Source organism: Caretta caretta, chromosome 11, assembly GCF_965140235.1.
Source record: "Caretta caretta isolate rCarCar2 chromosome 11, rCarCar1.hap1, whole genome shotgun sequence".
Taxonomy (NCBI): Eukaryota; Metazoa; Chordata; order Testudines; family Cheloniidae; genus Caretta; species Caretta caretta.
The window spans coordinates 21545373-21566474 of record NC_134216.1 but is presented as its reverse complement, the minus strand read 5'-3'; the positions used below and the strand labels follow the sequence as shown (position 1 = coordinate 21566474).

Genomic DNA, 21102 nt, shown 5'->3' with positions numbered 1-21102 from the left:
TGGATTCTGCCTTTGTGGGGTTTTTTCTTTATAGCTAGTTAGGTAAACAGTGTTGGTACAGGTTTCTTCAGTTTGAAGACTATATAGTACCCAACGGGCACATACAACACCTGAACAACCTGTAGGAAAGGGAGGGTAACCCCATTCACTGTTGCTGATAGTGGGAGGTCTTCAACTAAGTCTGGCAATGTGTAAGTTCAGCATAGACTTTGGACATCTGTTAGTCTCAAGTGGCTCTGTGCTTGGCTTCAGCAACATCCATCTCCCTGATCTTACCTGGTGTTCAGATTCCCTCCGAGATCTTTTCCACTTGAATTATCTAGAACACCTTGTCCAGTTCTGGGAGAACACTTAAGCCAGTTCTCTGGAATCCAAAAAACTCTGTTAAACTTCAGCTCATCATTCAGGTTACTTTATTGTACTTGGTCACCGCATGTAACAGCTCTTTGTCTATGCTGGCCAGACCTAGATGCAGGAAGTTAAGATGCAAGATACCAGAATTCCAGTTCATGTCACACACTGCACAGTTTATAGACATGTTTACTAACTACAAACATTTATACTTTTTGTATGTAAAGACCAATTGCTTTGCAGATTGCATAAGGCAATCTTATTAGTTGAGGTGTTTTGCCTACTTTGTTTACTATAAACATACCCACAATAGTTAGTTGTTTCAATAACTACTTGTTTGGGTTTGTTCAGCAATTACTGGTTCAGGCATGTCTTGTCTTAACTTGGGCCTCCTCATATCAGCTAAGCCAGCCCTATATTGCACTCCTTTTCATTTTCTCTTATGTTAGCATTTGTTCCATTTGCATAATATTTCTCTCTTTTTGTGCTTGCTTTTTCAATTTTATTATCCAGCAACACATTCCTATGACCACACCAAGCATTATTATTTGAACTCCCATTAAGACTAAACTTAAAGTATGTACCAGGAGGTGCAAGCTCTCCTCCTTTGGTATGGCCCACCAGAGTGTTTCCACAGCCTGTACAGTATTGTCCCCAATTTGTTGTTGCTCAGCTATCTGGTGGGTAATGGGCACCAATTGCTTCATATTTCTCTTTACTAAATCGGTTATGTTAATGGACATGGGCAGTATAGGTACAAAGAGATTAGTCACTGAGTCCCATTCAGTGTTGTCCATCACTTCCTCTATCACATTCTTCTCAATCCATTCACTTAGCCATAAAGCATGAGTCCCAATCTGAGTCAAAAAGGTGAGGTTTAAACAAAACCCATCTAGGTTGCTCTGGCATGTCATTGTCCCAACTGAAAAGTGATGGTATCCCAATGCACACAAGATATCACCAAGCCTTTCCATCTCTTTCACTTCTCCTTTGTGATTAGTTGGTCCCATGCATTCACAGAATCATCTATGCCACGTTCTTTGACAAAATGCAGTGTTTATCTCAACACTATCATTTTTTGCCAACTCAACACTAGGATAATGTTGTCTATATGTTCCATTCTCAATAATACCCATACTGTTACCATACACTAATTCTGTAGGACTCCCTGTCCATCTAGGAATAACAGTTATAATTTGCACAGTTGAATTATTAATTTTATGTGGTACCCAATGTCCTAGCCTTGCAATGTACAAATTTTCCTCCCAAACATTCTTAATTCCCTTTTCCACAGACAAGTGTGCTGTTTAACAGTCTGCCCCCCCCCCCCCCGCTTTATTCCCTGCATTAGATGCATAAAGAGTTTGGTACCATACATGCTGTAACGAGTTGCTTTTGTAGCTAATGAGTTTAGTTTATTGTTCATTTATTGTATGGTTATGATTAACTAACATGTTATGTCATATATAATCATTGAATGTTAAATAGAGTTAAGTTGTAGGATTGTAGAAGTATAAGATTGATCAGTAGTTAGAAGGGATAATTTAAGTAAGTAGGGCTTAAATACCAGGTATTCTTTCACTTGGATATATCAAAAATATTCAACTAATTTGAAGACATTGTAGGCCTTCTGTCTTTTTGTGTAGAATGTACAGAGCTGTTGCTTGAAGCTCTGTAGGTACATATATGCAAAAGGACCCCAAAAATCAAAACCAGAAGTCTTTAATTGAGGTCTAATATGGAGACTGAAATTGTGGTAATTTCCAGTACTCTTTTGGACTGTCATCCAGAGCTAATCCAGTGTTTGTTCACCTAGAATTCCTCAGCCCACCTTCCTAAAGCATTGTTTGCTTGGCAATCTCCCAGAAGTGAGAATATGCAAAGACCACTCAAAGAAGAAGAACAACAGTTATGGGTGAATGTTGCCCCTTCATATTTACACTTCCCCACTCATCTCCCCCATTTTTTTGGAGTCTCAGTGAATGATTTCCAAGGTTAGGGAAGGAACTGAAGGGCGGTTGGGGCCTCTCCCTTTGTATACCATCAGAATCCTCCATGGGGGAGGGGACAGTTGGTCCCAGTGTGGACGCTGCTTGATAGAACATTTCTACAGCTTGAAGCAGGGGGTGTGCTATGCCCACAAGTGGGATTATGCAGAGGTGACACTCTTGAAGGACAACAGTTACTGGTAGGTAACTTCTCTGTATTAAAAATAATTACATTCCAAAGAGAAATTTGAAAATAAAATCCAGCTACACAGTGTGCTCTGCAGGGTTGGATGAGATTCACAATAAAATGAGAGTTGGAAACACTATGTCATGGATGTTGAGAGAGTTTGACATTTGTATTTGTATAGGACTAAGACTTTTAGGAAGTAAGAAACTTTTTGTAGCCTATGGGAATTGGGAAATACTATTTACACATTGTGCCTTAGTGGATTGGCTTGTGGACTGAGGCATGGTATACCATAGCTAGGTGTTAGTTCCTCAGAGCTTTAGAGCTCAATATACAAGGGTAAGGTTGCATTGATAGCAAATTTGTCAATGTTTCCCTCTTAGAAATCTGCATAGAAAACTCCCACTTAAATTCTGTACACACATTTACTCATCAGTACCCTTTCCACTTGCAGTCTAATTCAGTTCTTCACTTTGGGATGGTGGTTCTGTAATCCCTATTTAATTGGAACTCCTCAACTGATGTACCCAGGGTCAGACTGCTAGCAAATCCCCTACAAGTGGGACTATGCAGACGTGATATCTGTGGTTCTTCAGGAGTGTTGTCTGTGTATATTCACACACACTGACTGCACTTTCTCCCTTTCTTAGAACTTTTTGTTCTAGGACTCTTGGGTTTAGCAGAAAAAAAATGAGCTGGTTGGGGTCAGAAGGCCCTTTTTATAACTGGCTCCAAATGTATAGTGTCTTAAGAGTATCTCTTTCCAGAAGGTTCTTGAAGCTTGGTGGTGGGAAGCATAATCTACAAGTGTTAATATGAAGTGACAACACTCTTGAATTAGCCATGACTTTTTAACTTAATTGTGTGTTAATGCTGTGGGGGGAGGGGTTGCATGCAAAATATCAATTTTTTTGAAAGTAAAAGATGAAGCTTGAATTGGAGAAGAGTTCTTTTTAAACTATTTTATTCAGAAATATCAAAAACAGCACAGTCCAATATTTCTAGTGGTTAAAGAGCAACAACCTGAATTAATATTTCCAGATTTTCTTTAATAATTTCTTTAAATAGCTGCCCAGTATGTTGCACTACAAAATATTAATTCATTAAAATTTGTTCATTTGAATGTTAACCTATGGTTGCAGTATTTTGCTCTTATTAACTATTTAATTTTCCCTTAGGTATTGAGTCATTTCTCATGTATTCTGTTCATGAAGGAATTAGAGGAATTCCTCTTGATCCAAATGACAAAACGGATGCTTTAATGCCCATATCTGGAACTTCGTTTGCTGTGGGTATAGATTTCTATGGAGGTAAATAAAATATTATGTAGATGTATTTTATATTTAAATTAAAAGACTATTTTTTTCAAAACTGCTAAGTAACTACAACTGCATTTTAAGCCAATGGGAGCTACCAGTGCTTGACCCCACCTAAAAACCGATCCTTAAATACATAACTGACCAGAGTACTCAGTGAAAAATATTAAAATGTCATTTTTAAACTGTAATTGATAGTGGAAGTAAGTAATAAACTGTATCCCACTCTTATTTTTGAACATTTTACAATGAGGAGGGAGAAAAATTGTTCTCCTTAACTTCTGAGGCTAGGACAAGAAGCAATGGGCTTTAATTGCAGCAAGAGCATTTTAGGTTGAACATTAGAAAACACTTCCTAACTGCCAGGGTAGTTATGCATGGGAATAAATTGCCTAGGGAGGTTGTGGAATCTCCATCATTGGGGATTTTTAAGAGCAGGTTGGACAAACACTTGTCAAGGTTGGTCTAGATAATACTTAGTCCTGCCTTGAGTCCATGGGACTGGACTAGGTGACCTCTCAAGGTGCATTCCAGTCCCAGTATTCTATGATTCTATGAACATGTGACTTTATATATAATTAATAAATACAAGTAATTAATACACGTTTAGTGTGGAAGGGGGAAATCAAAAACATTTCTGAGAAGGGTATCAAACTGAATTTAGGGGTGAATTCAAGTATTACTGTGGTTTGCACATGTGATCTGATATTTCATGTTTTACAGGCAGTTATGATGCACACACAATGCATAGGGACAGATTTTCTTCCCCACGCTGCTTCTTTGTGCCACTGAGTGGAGACTGTAGAGACTGGTCAAATTCTCTTATCTGGGAATCCTACATACTTTGGGGAGTCTTTAGCATTCAGAGAGCCAGTTTAGCAGGCTCCTGGGTGCTGTGGAAGGTTGCTGGTGCTGGTGTGAGGGATGTATTATAGGAGTGCCAGGAAGACCTGGTAGAGGAATATGAGAATCAATTTATTCCTCTACATAGCCTCATCCTCACCTGATGAGGAGTCCATCAAATATGTCTACTATAGACAACTTCAGGGCCTTCCAGGATCTTCTCCAAAGGATGGCAGAATCCCCCTGGAGAGAGTTCAGGAGAGATCACACAAATTGTTTTACATTTTGCACCTGACTTCCCAAAGTTGTTTGGCCATGCCAATTAATAAAGCTATTCTTGAACCTTGTAGGGTCCTGTGGCAGATTCCTGCATCTTTATTAGCCACATCTAGAAGGGCAGATCACAGTTATCAAGTTCCCCCTAAGAGGTTGGGGTGGTTTTTTCATACCATGTACCTCTGACATTGTTTATAACAGCAGCACACAAGAAGTCTAAGTTGCCTGGAACACCTAAGTCTATCACGAGAGAGAAAGAACCCTTTACTCTCGGAAAGACTGTATAGTGACATTTCAACCTCTGGGTCTCTATACAACAGTACAGAAGAGAAAGCAAAACAGATTTCATTTGTTTCCTTTATAGAGTCCCCCTTCTTCTTCTAATTAATACCAACAAAGAGCTCCTGATTTCTGCAGCAAATGGTGGTCAGTGGCCTGGGCTGGAGCAGCAGCCAGGCCTTGGTCCAGGTCTGGAGCAGAAATATGTATTTTTAGATGAATATTTAGGGGACCTCTGCCCCTGCTTGCCACCTTCCTGTGCACACCACTGCTTATTACCATTCAAACATGTGAGGCTTTCAGTTAGCACTATTAGAGTACATCTGGCAGCTATACTGGTGTGTCACCTACCTGCTGATGGTCATTGAATTTCTTTTCTTACCCTACTATTTCTTGGTTTTTAAAGGGCCTAATTTGTGTGTTTCTGATCATTAAGGAGCCTTTCCCTACCTGAAACTTAAACATGGTACTTACATGTGACATGGACCCTCCCGTTGAGCCCATGTCGTCATGTTTTCAATATCACCTTTCTATTAAAACTAGTGTTTTTAGTTGCCATTACCTCAGTTTATAGGATGGGTGAAATTGAAACTTTTATGGCTGCACTGCCTTATTCAATATTTCATCGGGAGAGAGGAACTTTCAGACATCTGAAATTCCTACTGAAAATTTAGATCCCCAGACCCACTCTCCTTCCCCACTGATATGGAATCCTCACCCAAATTTCTATATTGGTGAAGGAGCTGAATGGCAGTGAGGCCTTTCTGCATTTTATACCCTCACTGTTGGTGATGCAAGAGTATGCAGGGTACATGCACAGCCCCAATGGACTCTGCTGTATGAAAGATTCCAGGCTCCCATGAATGAAACATAAATATGTACAGAGGGATCTGTCTGGACAAAGGTTTCTCAAAGAGCTCCAATTACTCTGAAGTAAGTAACCTCTCTTCAGGTGTTCAGGAGGAGCAGTTTCAAAGCTGCCCAGGAAAAGAAGAGACCAAGCAAGAGACCCAGCACATCTGAGTCAAGGGCAGTCCTGAAACACTGAGATGCTCTGTGCTTGGCAAAACTACAGAGAGTACCACCACATCTTTCATTTTCCAGTCTAATCTCTTGTAGCCCATAAAGGAGATTAAATAGAATGTACTACATGGCACTGAGGCACTGGTAGTTTCTCTCAGAATAAAACTTGTTTGCAAGTCCTCAATGGGACAAAAATCTTTGAAAGCTAGGGAGATGTATAGCATTTCTCATAGGCAGCTGAGATCCGAGAGTGAAAATCAAGCGAATATGGTATTTTTAGTGGGAAAAGAAGTGGGTTATTTTTTCTTGACAAATTCATTGGCAAGTAAAATTTCTCCATGAATTATCATTGCTTTTAATAAAATTGACAGCAGATAATATGAATTTGTGGTTAATGCAGCCAACCCCAAATAACTAAACAATGTAAAGAAAATATGTAAGATGTAGTAAATTTTCAATCATTGATAAATTTAGGCTTATATATAGGAGAAGGCATCCCTTTGTAGTCTCCTGAGGTTCCAGAGGCCAGGGAGGATCTTCCCTATTGTGAGCAGGTCTAGATGTGGAGTTGGAAAATGTACATTTGGGGCTGTTGTCATGCATACATGTAGGGCTGTTAATCGTCTCCTGCTATTCAGGACTGTGACTTTTGGTAATGTGCAGGACACAGTGAGTGGATTTGCAGCAACGGGGTTCCCAAAGTGTAGTGGGATGATAAATGGCACACATCCCTATTTTGGTATGAACCCATCTTGCCAACAGAAAGGGCTATTTTTCAATGTTTATGCAAGTGTTGGTTCTCTGGTATCACTGTGGGCTGATCAGGGCAGGTTCATGATGTTCACATCTTTAAGAACACAGGACTGTTCAGAAAGCTACAAGCAGGGACATTCTCTCTTGACCCATAGATTATCATTCACTGTGATACTGAAATGCCAGTAGTGATTCTGGGCCACCCAGCCTACCCCTTGTTCCCCTGGATCATGAAGCCATTTACCAGCCACCTTGACAGCACAAAGGAAAGATTCAGCTACCGTTCAGTAGGTGCAGAATAACTGTTGAATGTGCTTTTGGCAAATTGAAGGGACGCTAGCGGTGTTTACGCACTAGATTAGAGCTCAGTGAGAAAAATATCCCACTGATTATAGCTGCCTGTTGCATCCTGCATAATATCTGTGAAGCAGAGAGAGAGAAGAACTCCTGCCAGGGTGGAGGGTGGAGGTTTAGCAGCTATTTGCTGACTTTGAACAGTTCAAGACAAGAACTCAGTGTGATGCTATGTGGTTAAGGGAGCATTTAAAAGAGCTCTGTAATGGAAATCCATAGTGGTGTTCTGGTCTGGACTGTTCTTTGTGCCTGGAGGTTTGGGTGCTGCTAGAATTGTGTAGTGCTGCCTGTATTTTTATAAGTGTGTTTTCCTGAACCAATGAGTTATTTAGTGCTTGCTGTACATTTATAAATACTGTCAGATTTGAGTACTGCTGTGTATTCTGCAGTATGAGTTGTGAACTAATAAAGAAAATTTTATTCTCCAAAACCAGAAACTTATTGAGTGGCAAAAGCAGCATGCAAAAAGCCATAGCCAATGCAGTAGAAACTTTTAATAAATTAATGGAATAAAATGTTCCACTGGAAAGGCAGCGAACAAATGCTTCTGTCCATTTGAGTCTACAAATATAGTGTCTTGTGGCTTATACACATGTCAACCATGGTTCTCACCAGATAGGGTATGTGAAACTGGTTTTCTTGTTGTCCTCTGGTGTGGAATGGTGCGGGGCACATGTGTCATGGTGGAGGGTGCAGAGAGCTGCTACCATGGAATACTGAGAGGACTCTGAGATTTTTACAACTATAGATCATCCAGGATCTGCAGCATTTGGGTTTCTTTCCTGAGAAGATTTATTATGTCCTGGGGCATTTCTGTCTCCTTTTCCTGCTGGGACTCCTGGCACTTTTTCCTGTTTGCTCTTTCCTTCTCCACGCTGTCATGTTGGCCCTTTGTTCTCGGTGTGATGCAGCACTGGCTTGCAGGGTCTTGCTGAACATGTCTTCCCTAGTCCCTCTTCTTTCTCCTCCTCATCAGCATCAGGCATTCTGTGGATGTGGAGCAGGTATCCTGCAAGGACACTGATGAAAACAGACAGATGAAACCTTAGATTTACCATTACAATAGAAAGGGAAAGATAAGTTTCAAAATTCCCTTTCCTTCATGCCATAAATCCTTTGAATAAAATGTGGTTATCGACGTGTGAGCTTTGGAGTGCCTACCCTGACTCAGGAGAGTTAGAGGCATGTGGGATTCAGCAGTTAGATCCAATCACAACAGACTGGGTTCTGTCTGTGGAGCGTGGCTGGACCAAGTCATGACAGTATTCTTGCTGAAGCATCTGGTACAGGCCACTACTAGAGAGAGCATACTGTACTAGATAGACCACTGGGTTGATCCATTACAGGAATTCCTATGGTCCTATGTATTTCCAGTTCAGTTTGAATGATTTCAATAGTGTTTTTCTGAAAGAGGTTATGAACATTTTCAAAAAGTGAGTACCTCATTCTGAGTGTCCCCCCACCTCACAGTCTGTCTTGTCTGAATTGTTTCCAGCTTTCTAGCACAAAATAAAATTCTAGCTGACCTATAATCTGAATTTCAGACAGATTTGGTTTTCTTTGGCAAAGGTGTAGGGTCAAAATTGGAGGGCCTTGCCTCAGTAGTAATTATGAAAGAGATTGGCATCTCTCCAAAGTAAGCTGAAATATATTACACTTTGTAATATAGCCCTCATACCTATGACTATGACCCTACCAAATTCACGGCCATGAAAAATGCATCACGGATCATGAAATCTGGTCTCTCCCCCCCACCCCCCGATGAAATCTGGTCTTTTGTGTGCTTTTACCCTATACTGCACAGATTCCATGGCGGAGACCAGTGTTTCTCAAATTGGGTGTCCTGACCCAAAAGGGAGTTGCAGGGAGGTCACAAGATTATTTTAGGGGGGTGTGGTATTGCCACCCTTAGATTTGGGCGGCTGGAGAGTGGCAGCTGTTGGCTGGGTACCCAGGTCTGAAAACAGCACCCTGCCAGCAGCAGTGCAGAAGGAAGAATCATAGAATCATAGAATATCAGGGTTGGAAGGGACCCCTGAAGGTCATCTAGTCCAACCCCCTGCTCGAAGCAGGACCAATTCCCAGTTAAATCATCCCAGCCAGGGCTTTGAGTGGCAGTACTCTTATGCAGTACTCCATATAACAGTATGCCACCTTTACTTCTGTGCTGCTGCCTTCAGAGCTGGGTGGCCCAAGTGTGGCAGCTGCTGACTGAGAGCCCAGCTCTTCAGGCAGCAGTGCAGAAGTAAGGTTGGCAGTACCATACCATGCCATCCTTACTTCTCCGCTGCTGCTTGCTGTGGCTCTGCCTTCAAAGCTGAGATCCCGGCCAGCAGCCACCGCTTTCCAGCTACCTATGGCCAACCATTAAAACAGCCACATATGTTATGCCAGTTTCTCCAAATGACAGGACAAACAAATCTTAACCTACATTTCTGACATCCCTTTCTATAACCAGCAACTTTGATGTGTGAAAGAGTATCATTGTTCCCTGCCCTTCTTTTATATATTTTTTTGTTCTCAGCCCCCATTAGCTCAGAGCAGTGAGGGTTTATATTTTATTTTATTTTATTTTTATTTATTTATTTCATTTTGTTTTAAATTGGAAGCTTGTTTCTGAAACTGAGTCTTATGGGCTTTCATACACTGCTCTTCTGACCCAGTTAGTGTGCCAGCAGAATGTATGTATTTTCTTATGTAAAGTACTATATACTTCCATTTTAAATGCAAATATTTATTAATTACTATAGCTTGAAAAAAAAGTCATGCTTTTAATACTAGGAATATTCTTTCCAAGTATTTTATCACATATATTAATATTTTTTTAAAAAAATACCTCATAGATTTAGATCACTAAACTACTTACACATTTTCTGTTTTGGAAAACAAGCATAATATCCTTGGTTAATCTGGGTGTTTTAAAGAACACTGTCAACATTTGTTTATTAATTGGATTTTTTAAAAGATCACTTTAAATAGCATGCCTCTCGTTTTTCTTTTTAAAAAGTTACTATTTTTTCTGCCCCATCTATGTTCAGAAGAGTGCTTTTTGCGATGTCTGAAAGCCAGTCCAAACTTGTTCTTCCCCACTTCTCACCCTAACTCCCTTTCTGACTGTGTACGCAGGTACCAGCTGTTTGCTGTTTATACAGTTTCAGCTCTGCTGTTTCATGGTCTGGGGAACAGGATGCACCATCAACAAAACAGTGACAATAACTTTTCAGAAAGAGCTGTTAGTTGCACCAAGTAAACAAACATTTTCTCTGTAATCAGTCTGAGTTATTATGATTTTAAGAGTTATTTGTAACAATAGTAGATACAACATTTTCATGAAGTCTCAACTACCCAGAACATTTTTGTAGGTAATTCACATGTAATCATACACTGCCTCTCAAAAGCAGGATTTCCTTGTAAACAGAATAGCTTGAAATGGCTCTCTTTGTTAACTGTACAATTCCAAATGAATTTGCTCAAACTCAGAGACTCTAGTTCTACCTACTTTCTCAATTTGAACCAGTTACTCAAGGCCATATTTGATTTTTTGTCTTTTTAAACTTCGGTCATATTTTATTTTTGGAGTTACAGGCCAAATGCATATCCGCTGACATAGGACATTTATGTGTTTGGGGTGGGTTTAGAGAGAATTTGGCAGCAATGTCTGTGAGAAACTGCAGAAAGATGAACAGTTTGGATTCATTTTTTGAGAACAGACTTGTACTTTGCTGGCATCCTGAAATTGGTCCACATGTATGTAAGTTTTGCTGTTGCTTTTGTTGTTTTATGTCTATTAGTTCATGAAAATAATAGGAGATATGTGCACAATGAAAATAAAAATAAACAAGGAAAGAATATTCTAGTTCTTTATCATTTCTGAGAGGAAACAGCTCACTCCATAAGTCCAAGACTCTATCTGACCACTTGGAAGACAGATTTTAGCCATCTATTCAAATGGAATTGCAATATGTTTACAGTGTTAACTTAGAAGATGAGTCACAAGTTATCAAATTTCTAAACTTCCTTTGTATCATTACATAAGTTTTTTTCATATTTTTATTAGATATACGGGATGATTCCAAACATTTTATCTGCATGATTGCCAAAAAGAAGGGGGTAGATGTAGGTAGTTCCCAAGATTTGCCCCATAATATTTAAGAGCCCCAAATGTGGTTGAAATAATTATTTTTAAAAAGCTGTACTGGCATTAAAGAAATAACAATAGTACAAATATGAAGGTATCCCATTGGAAAGCATACTGTTAGTATATTATTTTATTACAAGTTGTCAAGGTTCCTTCCCCACTCTGAACTCTAGGGTACAGATATGGGGACCTGCATGAAAAACCTGCTAAGCTTATTTTTACCAGCTTAAGTTAAAACTTCTCCAAGGTACAAAATATTTTACCTTTTGCCCCTGGACTTTATTGCTGCCACCGCAAAGTGTCTAACAAATATATAACAGGGAAAGAGCCCACTTGGAAATGTCTTTCCCTCACAAAAATCCTCCGAAACCCTACACCCCCTTTCCTGGGGAAGGCTTGATAAAAATCCTCACCAATTTGCATAGGTGAAAACAGACCCAAACTCTTGGATCTTAAGAACAATGAAAAAACAATCAGGTTCTTAAAAGAAGAATTTTAATTGAAGAAAAAAAGTAAAAGAATCGTCTCGATAAAATCAGGATGGTAAATACCTCATAGGGTAATCAGATTCAAAACATAGAGAATCCCTCTAGGCAAAACCTTAAGTTACAAAAAGACACAAAAACAGAAATATACATTCCATTCAGCACAACTTATTTTGTCAGCTATTTAAACAAAACAGAATCTAATGCATATCAAACTAGATTGCTTATTAGCCCTTTACAGGAGTTCTGACCTGCATTCCTGCTCTGGTCCTGGCAAAAGCAACACACAGACAGAGAGAACCCTTTGTTTCTCCCCCACCCTCCAGCTTTGAAAGTATCTTGTCTCCTCATTGGTCATTTTGGTCAGGTGGCAGCGAGGTTATCCTAGCTTCTTAACCCTTTGCAGGTGAAAGGGTTTTTTCTCTGGCCAGGAGGGATTTAAAGGTGTTTACCCTTCCCTTTATATTTATGACACAAGTATTGTGGCAGTAAAAGCAGTGGCCCAAATCAGGGTCATGAACCTGTTGTGATATTAGTTGTAAATATACAGTAGTATAAGACAGTCCCTGTTTTCAAGATAATTGTATCTACTCTGATTTTCATTACTTGAGGATGTAGCCCATTATACATTTATTTTTTTTCAATGGAGAAGATGGGGAAAATATGTAGTTGGAGATGGGGATGTGTTTAAATACTATTATCTTAATCCTGGAGTGGGTATTAATATAATAGTATTAAAATTGTGAAGAAGTAATGTCTGTAGGTCCTCATGTGGATGATTGAGCAAAAATGTGATAGGTTTCAGAGTAACAGCCGTGTTAGTCTGTATTCACAAAAAGAAAAGGAGTACTTGTGGCACCTTAGAGACTAACCAATTTATTTGAGCATGAGCTTTCGTGAGCTACAGCTCACTTCATCAGATGCATACCGTGGAAACAAAAATGTGATGTTCATTTTGAGCAGAACGTTTTTCATTGAATTATTCCCTAATCAAGGTGATAGCTTTTACTAATTATATTTTTTTCTGTCTGTATTTTTTTTCCAGGAAATGACACAATTTACTGGACTGATATGGGTTTCAACAAAATTAGCAGAGCTAGACGAGACCAGACCTGGAAAGAAGACATCATTTCAAATGGCTTGGGAAGGGTTGAAGGCATAGCAGTGGATTGGATCGCAGGTAACACCACCTGCCTTTATTATTTCTTAAATACCTTTTAGATAGGCCTTTTTATGCTGAAAAAGACTCTACTTGATAATAGTAGACTTCTGTACTTCTAGCCACAGAGGTGCATATTTTTTTTTTCTTTCAGCTTCACTCTCTCTAATATTCAAAGCCTCTGGATATGTTTTTTTTCATATTGACGATCACCCACTGTGAACTTAGCAAAAAATATCCCAAGAATTCCATAAGGCGGAAAAAATGGTTTTAGACGTTCTCTTATGCTTGAAGACAGTTGGAAAATTAAAATGCCCCCTGTTTCTTAGGTGTGGAGTTTCAACTTTGTTTTGATACATGCAGATTTGGTTTAGACCTCAAGATAGAAATATTTGAAAGTAGGATTAAAAATTACAAATTTCACTTCAGTTTATGTTCCTAATAACTAGGCTTAATGAGAGAGTAATAAAACCTACAGATGTATTAAAACAAACAGAGAACATTATTTTCTGCTACTATGTTTTATGCAGCTGATATCGAACAGCAACTGGTCTTTTAAAGAAGTTGTTTATTTTCTTAGTAATTTCTTGGTATTTCTCCTAGGTAACATATATTGGACAGATCATGGCTTCAACTTAATTGAAGTTGCTAGACTCAATGGCTCATTCCGATACGTAATTATATCCCAAGGTCTGGACCAGCCAAGATCTATAGCAGTGCACCCAGAAAAAGGGTAACTTAAATATTTCTATATCTTTTTAAAAAAATGCATGCTAATATTAAAAATCTACAATTAGTAAATCAGGGCATTCATTCTGACATCTGTTTACTGCTAGAGTCTTCAATAAAACCAGACAAAGATTGTACTGTAAAAAACAGTTTTTGTACAAGTTGGATGTTCTCATATACTGAGATACTTACTATGACATCTCTGTTTAAACTAAATATTACAGTCTACTTACCTATTTTCAGAACAGTTTCCCTACTGTTAGACAGTCTTTTCACTTGAAGAGGTACCTAGCAAGAGATCAGAAGTGTGCTTAATTTTTTTGAATCATCTTAAGTTTTCAGCACATTGTCAGAAGACAAACCATCCAACTATAATAAGCCCAATATGGTGATGAACTCTTAGAATGATGTAATCCTTCGATGGCCATAAATATCAATGTTTTGGCCCCAATATAACATCCTCTCCGCACCAACCAAGAAGATCACAAGTGTTCATGGACAAACTATGTCTGATAAAGTGCTTAGGTACAAGAATAGAATGGTGGTGGCACAAAACATTCTTCAGATCCATCCACCAATTACAAAGTGCTGTGGACTATGCTGATGCAATAACAGATCCCCTTACCATCACAGCTGCACAGCTGTTGCCAGCAGAGGTGTTCTGGATTGTGTAACTGAAACATCAGACAGAAGCATTGACCACTACAAAGAATTCTCATCCTACTTTGAAGAAAATATCAACTATGAAAAACACTTCCCAAGACAAAATATTCTAAATAACAAGAGATTGCATTAACTACATGAAAGAATTTGGCTTCATTACACATGGTGAAGCCCAGAGACATAGCTGAGTGACCATATATAAACAGAGCCTGTGCCCTTCCTGAGAACAACTGTGTCTATTGCTAATGGGCACAACTGTGGAGAACAACAGTGTCTACTGCTTATGCATTATCAATGACTCTTTCAGAAAATTGAACTTGCCAACCTCCTGGAAAACACAAAAGTCCTGTAGAAAGTCATATATACGTCTATATATCTCATTTTCCACAGATTCAACCAACTCCATCATAAGGAGATCACACAACCTATAGGAAATCAGCTTTTACATTCAGTCAGGGGAGTTCTTCAAAGTGGTGTGATGCCTAGAGTGGTTCTTCCAACTCACTATAAGCCTCAACATTCTATCAGTGATAGAAAACGACTTCTGAAACTTTTTCCTTTTTCTCCTGGATAAGGTTCTAGTAACAGTGATATATGTATTATTCAGCTTGGATAATTATAATTCATTGTGTCTTGGGTTGAAGGTGGAAACAGCCAGAGGTTTCAGTTAGTGCAGAATCTCAAAGCCTGCCTCCTCAAAATGATACAACTCCTGTGTTCAGATAACTCCACTGATGGCCTGTTGTCATAGATATAAAGGGAAGGGTAAACACATTTAAATCCCTCCTGGCCAGAGGAAAAACCCTTTCACCTGTAAAGGGTTAAGAAGCTAAGATAACCTCACTGGCACCTGACCAAAATGACCAATGAGGAGACAAGATACTTTCAAAGCTGGGGGGGAGGGAGAGGGAGAAACAAAGGGTCCTGTCTGTCTGTCTGTGTGATGCTTTTGCCAGGACCAGAGCAGGAATGCAGGGCAGAACTCCTGTAAAGAGTTAGGAAGCAATCTAGTTAGATATGCGTTAGATTCTGTTTTGTTTAAATGTCTGGTAAAATAAGTTGTGCTGAATGGAATGTATATTCCTGTTTTTGTGTCTTTTTGTAACTTAACGTTTTTCCTAGAGGGATTCTCTGTGTTTTGAATCTGATTACCCTGTAAGGTATTTACCATCCTGATTTTACAGAGGTGATTCTTTTACTTTTTCTTCAATTAAAATTCTTCTTTTAAGAACCTGATTGCTTTTTCATTGTTCTTAAGATCCAAGGGTTTGGGTCTGTGTTTACCTATGCAAATTGGTGAGGATTTTTCTCAAGCCTTCCCCAGGAAAGGGGGTGTAGGGTTTGGGGGGATATTTTTGTGCGGAGACGTTTCCAAGTGGGCACTTACCCTGTTCTTTGTGTAACACTTTGGTGGTGGCAGCTTTTAACCTAAGCTGGTAAGAATAAGCTTAGGGGGTCTGTCATGCAGGTCCCCACATCTGTACCCTAGAGTTCAGAGTGGGGAAGGAACCTTGACATGGTGGCAGAGCGGTGGGATTACTTTGAAATCATTTTGAGGTTTGTTTGTTTTTTTGAATCAGAAGCACAGAAGGATTTTAAAAGATTTTAAAGTGTTTTGTAAAAGGGGACAAAGCAAAAGCATAACAAAAGGGAGTTTGCTTTTGTGAGCTGGAGTTTCTCTTCCTAAAGGCAGGGTAGTTAACCTCCTGCAGGGAAATTCACAAGTTCTTCACAGACCTGAAGAGGGTTTTTTTTTTGTTTGTTTTTAGCTAAGAGCAACTAGAGGGTTTTTTCTGTCTATTTGTCTGGAGACAAAGGTATTAGGTTTTTTTCAAAAGGATTTTTCTGTAGGCTGACAATCACTATCAGAGAACATAGGTATCAAGTTACAGTACAACCTATTTTTTTGACAAGCCAAGTTTTTGTTTGTTTGTTTGTTGGTTTTATTTCTAACTCTCGGGTGTAAAGTTAGTTAAAAACAGAGAGGCAAACATGACAGAAACCAAGGAAACAGCCCAAGAGGCTGCCCACAGGAGAGCTATGGAGGCAAAGGAAAAAGAAATGGAGGAAAAGGGAAAAGCCCAAGAGGCTGCCCACAGGAGAGCTATGGAGGCAAAGGAAAAAGAATGGAAGCATGCTGAGGAGGAAAGGGAGGCTGCCCAGAGGAGAGCTATGGAGGCAAGGGAAAAAGAAATGGAGGAAAAGGAAAAAGAAGAAGCGTGCAGAGGAGGAGAGGAAGCATGTTGAGGTGGAGAAGGAAAAAGAAAGGAAGCATGCACTGTAGCTGGAGAAGGCAAAGGCTGAGCGGAATCTACTGGATAACCCTAATCATCCTTCCCCAACAATCCACAAATGGGAGCGACTATGTCCACAGTATGATGAATCCAGTGATATTGCTGAATATTTTCTCACCTTTGAGAGACTGTGCGCTCTCCATAAAATTCCTGAAGCTCACAAGATGACCGCATTGGTCGCAAAATTGACTGGAAGAGCTCTGTACATATTCAATAAGATGCCTATTGATGAGGATTCTGACTATAATAAGTTCAAGGATTTGGTTTTAAAGCAATTTCAAAATACATCTGAAACATACAGAGTAAAATTTCGAACCCTTAAGTGAGGGCCTGGACTAAGTAATGTGGCTTATCTAAACCAGATGAAGGATTTGTTAGATAAATGGGTTCAAGGAAGGGGTGTCACTAACTTTGACGGAATGTGTGATTTGATAGCTCAGGAGCAATTCCTGAATATATCCAAGGAGAAAATAAAACAGTGTTTATGGGATAAGGAAATGGACTCAGCAGAAAGTCTCGCTTCTTATGCTGATCCATATGAGCAGTCCCATACCGCCAGAGAGGCGGGGCAAGCCGGACCAAAACGGGTGGAGGGAGGAGAGAGGAACAACCCTGGTCGCAGTTGGAGAGGATACCAGAAGGGACACCCTCATACTACACCCTACTACCGGGGGCAGCCCAAGGCCCCAACTACACACCAAGGAATACTGCAGACACCTTATTATCCTGCCACACCATTCTCCAGCAACCCACCTCGCCCCAGTGACCCGTCAGCTGGACAATGTTTGAAATGTAACAAGCCAGGGCATGTAAAGGCCAACTCCCCCAAGAACCCCAACAGATTACAGTTCATTGCACCGGAATCACACCAGAGGTCCTCAGGCCCAGATACCTCCCAGATACCCTCAGAGCGGAGGGAAACTGTGAGTGTGGGCAGGAAGAAGGTCACCGTATGGAGGGACACCAGAGCACAAGTGTCAGCTATCCATGCTTTCTTAGTGGACCCCAATTTAATTGATCCAGAGATCCAAGTGACAATTCAACCCTTCAAGTCCAACTCTTTCAATATGCCTACAGCCAAGATGCCTGTCTAGTTCAAGGGCTGGTCAGAAACATGGACTTTTGCAGTCTATGATAATTATCCCATCCCCATGCTGCTGGGGGAAGACTTGGCCAATCATGTGAAGCTAGCCAAGAGGGTGGGAATGGTCAACCGCAGCCAGGCTAAGCAAGCTGTCATGCCTAACTCTGTTCCAGAAACTTCTACCAGGACCCGATCAGAGGTGATGGAACCGGACCCCATGGCAACGTCAGCGACAGCATTAGTGAATCCAGTCCCAGAGACCCAGACAGAGCCAGCCCCAGAACCGGAACCGGTGGAACAACCAGCACCTGAACCATTGCCAGCATTGAATCCAGTCCTTGCAACCCCAACACCGGAGGGCCCCACCGAACCTGAACCGGCAGCAGCCAATAACCCTACACAAGAGGCTCAGCCAGAGCCTGAACCCCAACATAGTGCACCAGCGGAGAGCGGTTCACAGTCAACGGAAACAGCCCCATCCCCTACATTGCTTCCAGAGGGACCAAGCCTAGGTCTACAATTCAATGAGGAACTTATGTCTCCAGCATCAAGGGAACAGTTCCAGACCGAACAGGAAGCAGATGAAAGCCTCCAGAGAGCTCGGACGGCGGCACGGAGCAACCCACCGCCTCTCAGCTCTTCTAATCGGTCCAGGTTTGTTGTAGAAAGAGGACTTTTATACAAGAAAACTCTTTCTGGTGGACACCAGGAAGGCTGGCATCCTCAGAGACAGTTGGTAGTTCCAACTAAATACCGGGTAAAGCTCTTGAGCTTAGCCCATGATCATCCTAGTGGCCATGCTGGGGTGAACAGGACCAAAGACCATTTGTGGAGGTCATTCCACTAGGAGGGAAGGGGTAAGGATGTTTCTACCTATGTCCGGTCTTGTGAGGTATGCCAAAGAGTGGGAAAACCCCAAGACCAGGTCAAAGTCCCTCTCCATCATTGAGGTTCCATTTCAGCGAGTAGCTGTGGATATTCTGGGTCATTTTCCAAAAAAGGCACCCAGAGGAAAGCAGTACATACTGACTTTCATGGATTTTGCCACCTGATGGCTGGAAGCAGTAGCTCTAAGCAACACCAGGGCTAAAAGTGTGTGTCAGGCACTAGGAGACATTTTTGCCAGGGTAGGTTGGCCCTCCGACATCCTCACAGATGCAGGAACTAATTTCCTGGCAGGAACTATGGAAAGCCTTTGGGAAGGTCATGGGGTTAATCACTTGGTTGCCACCCCTTACCATCATCAAAGAAATGGCCTGGTGGAGAAATTTAATGGAACTTTGGGGACCATGGTACATAAATTCGTAAATGAGCACTCCAATGATTGGGACCTATTGTGGCAGCAGTTGCTATTTGCCTACAGAGCTGTACCACATCCCAGTTTAGGGTTTTCACCATCTGAACTTGTATATGGCTGTGAGGTTAAGGGGCCATTACAGTTGGTGAAGCAGCAATGGGAGGGGTTTACACTTTCTCCAGGAACTAAGATTCTGGACTTTGTAACCAACCTACAAAACACCCTCCAAACCTCTTTAGCCCTTGCTAAAGAAAACCTACAGGATGCTCAAAAAGAGCAAAAAGCCATGATAAACATGGCAGAGAGAGTTCCTTCAAAGTAGGGGACCAGGTCATTCTCCAGGCCCCTAAAATGGAAGCGTCGTGGGAAGGGCCATTCATGGTCGAAAAGCACCTGGGAGCTGTTAATTATCTCATAGCTTTCCCCACCTCCAACCAAAAGCCTAAGGTGTACCATATTAATTCTCTAAAGCCCTTTTATTCCAGAGAATTAAAGGTTTGTCAGTTTACAGCCCAGGGAGGAGATGACCCTGAGTGGCCTGAAGGTGTCTACTACGAAGGGAAAAGCGAAGGTGGCATGGAAGAGGTGAACCTCTCCATGACCCTTGGGCATATGTAGCGACGGCAGATCAAGGAGCTGTGCACTACCTATGTGCTGACATTCTCAGCCATCCCAGGACTGACTGAACGGGCATTACACTCCGTTGACACAGGTAATGCTCACCCAATTAAAGCCCAACCTTTCCGGGTGTCTCCTCAAGCTAAAACTGCTATAGAACAGGAGATCCAGGATATGCTACAGATATCTGCTACAGGTAATCTACAGGTAATCTGCTCCTCTGGCAGTGCATTGGCCTCTCCAGTGGTTCTAGTTCCCAAACCAGATGAGGAGATACGTTTTTGCGTGGACTACTGTAAGCTAAATGTGTAACTCGCCCAGACAACTATCCAATGCCATGCACAGATGGACAGGCCCAGTTCATCTCTACCTTGGACTTAACCAAGGGGTACTGGCAGGTACCGCTAGATGAATCCGCCAAGGAAAGGTCAGCCTTCACCACACATGTCAGGCTGTATGAATTTAATGTACTCCCTTTCGGGTTGCGGAATGCAACCGCCACCTTCCAAAGACTTGTAGATGGTCTCCTAGCAGGATTGGGAGAATATGCAGTTGCCTACATTGACGATGTGGCCATATTTTCGGATGCCTGGCCAGAACACCTGGAACATCTACAAAAAGTCTTTGAGCGCATAAGGGAGGCAGGACTAACTGTTAAGGCTAAGAAGTGTCAAATAAGCCTAAACAGTGTGACTTACCTTGGACACCAGATGGGTCAAGGAACTATCAACCCCCTACAGGCCAAAGTGGATGCTATCCGAAAGTGGCCTGTCCCAAAGTCAAAGAAACAGGTCCAATCCTTCTTAGGCTTGGCCAGATATTACAGGCGATTTGTACTGCAATACAGCCAAATCGCCACCCCACTGACAGACCTAACCAAAAAGAAAAAGCCAAATGCCGTTCAGTGGACTGAGGAGTGTCAGAAGGCCTTTAACCAGCTTAAATCGACACTCTTGCCTGACCCTGTGCTAAGGGCCCCAGACTTTGACAAACCATTCCTAGTAACCACAGATGCATCCGAGCATGGTGTGGGAGCAGTTTTAATGCAGGAAGGACCGGATCAAGAATTCCACCCTGTAGTGTTTCTCAGCAAGAAGCTGTCTGAGAGGGAAAACAACTGGTCAGTCAGTGAAAAAGAATGTTACGCCATTGTCTACGCTCTGGAAAAGCTACACCCATACGTTTGGGGATGGCGTTTCCACCTGCAAACCAACCATGCTGCGCTACAGTGGCTTCATACCACCACGGGCAATAACAAAAAACTT

The 21102-nt window shown here is 41.2% G+C and overlaps 1 protein-coding gene across 7 annotated transcripts in view; it reads left to right on the top strand.

Moving 5' to 3' along the window:
• Window positions 1-21102, top strand: part of LRP1B (LDL receptor related protein 1B) — a 1334345-nt gene that overhangs the window by 924233 nt on the left and 389010 nt on the right. For all 7 annotated transcript variants that reach the window (XM_075117809.1, XM_075117811.1, XM_075117812.1 and 4 more), the window contains 3 exons: window positions 3705-3836; window positions 13039-13173; window positions 13756-13885. In XM_075117809.1, coding sequence (XP_074973910.1) covers window positions 3705-3836; window positions 13039-13173; window positions 13756-13885 — 397 coding nt within the window. The remainder of the gene's footprint in view (window positions 1-3704; window positions 3837-13038; window positions 13174-13755; window positions 13886-21102) is intronic.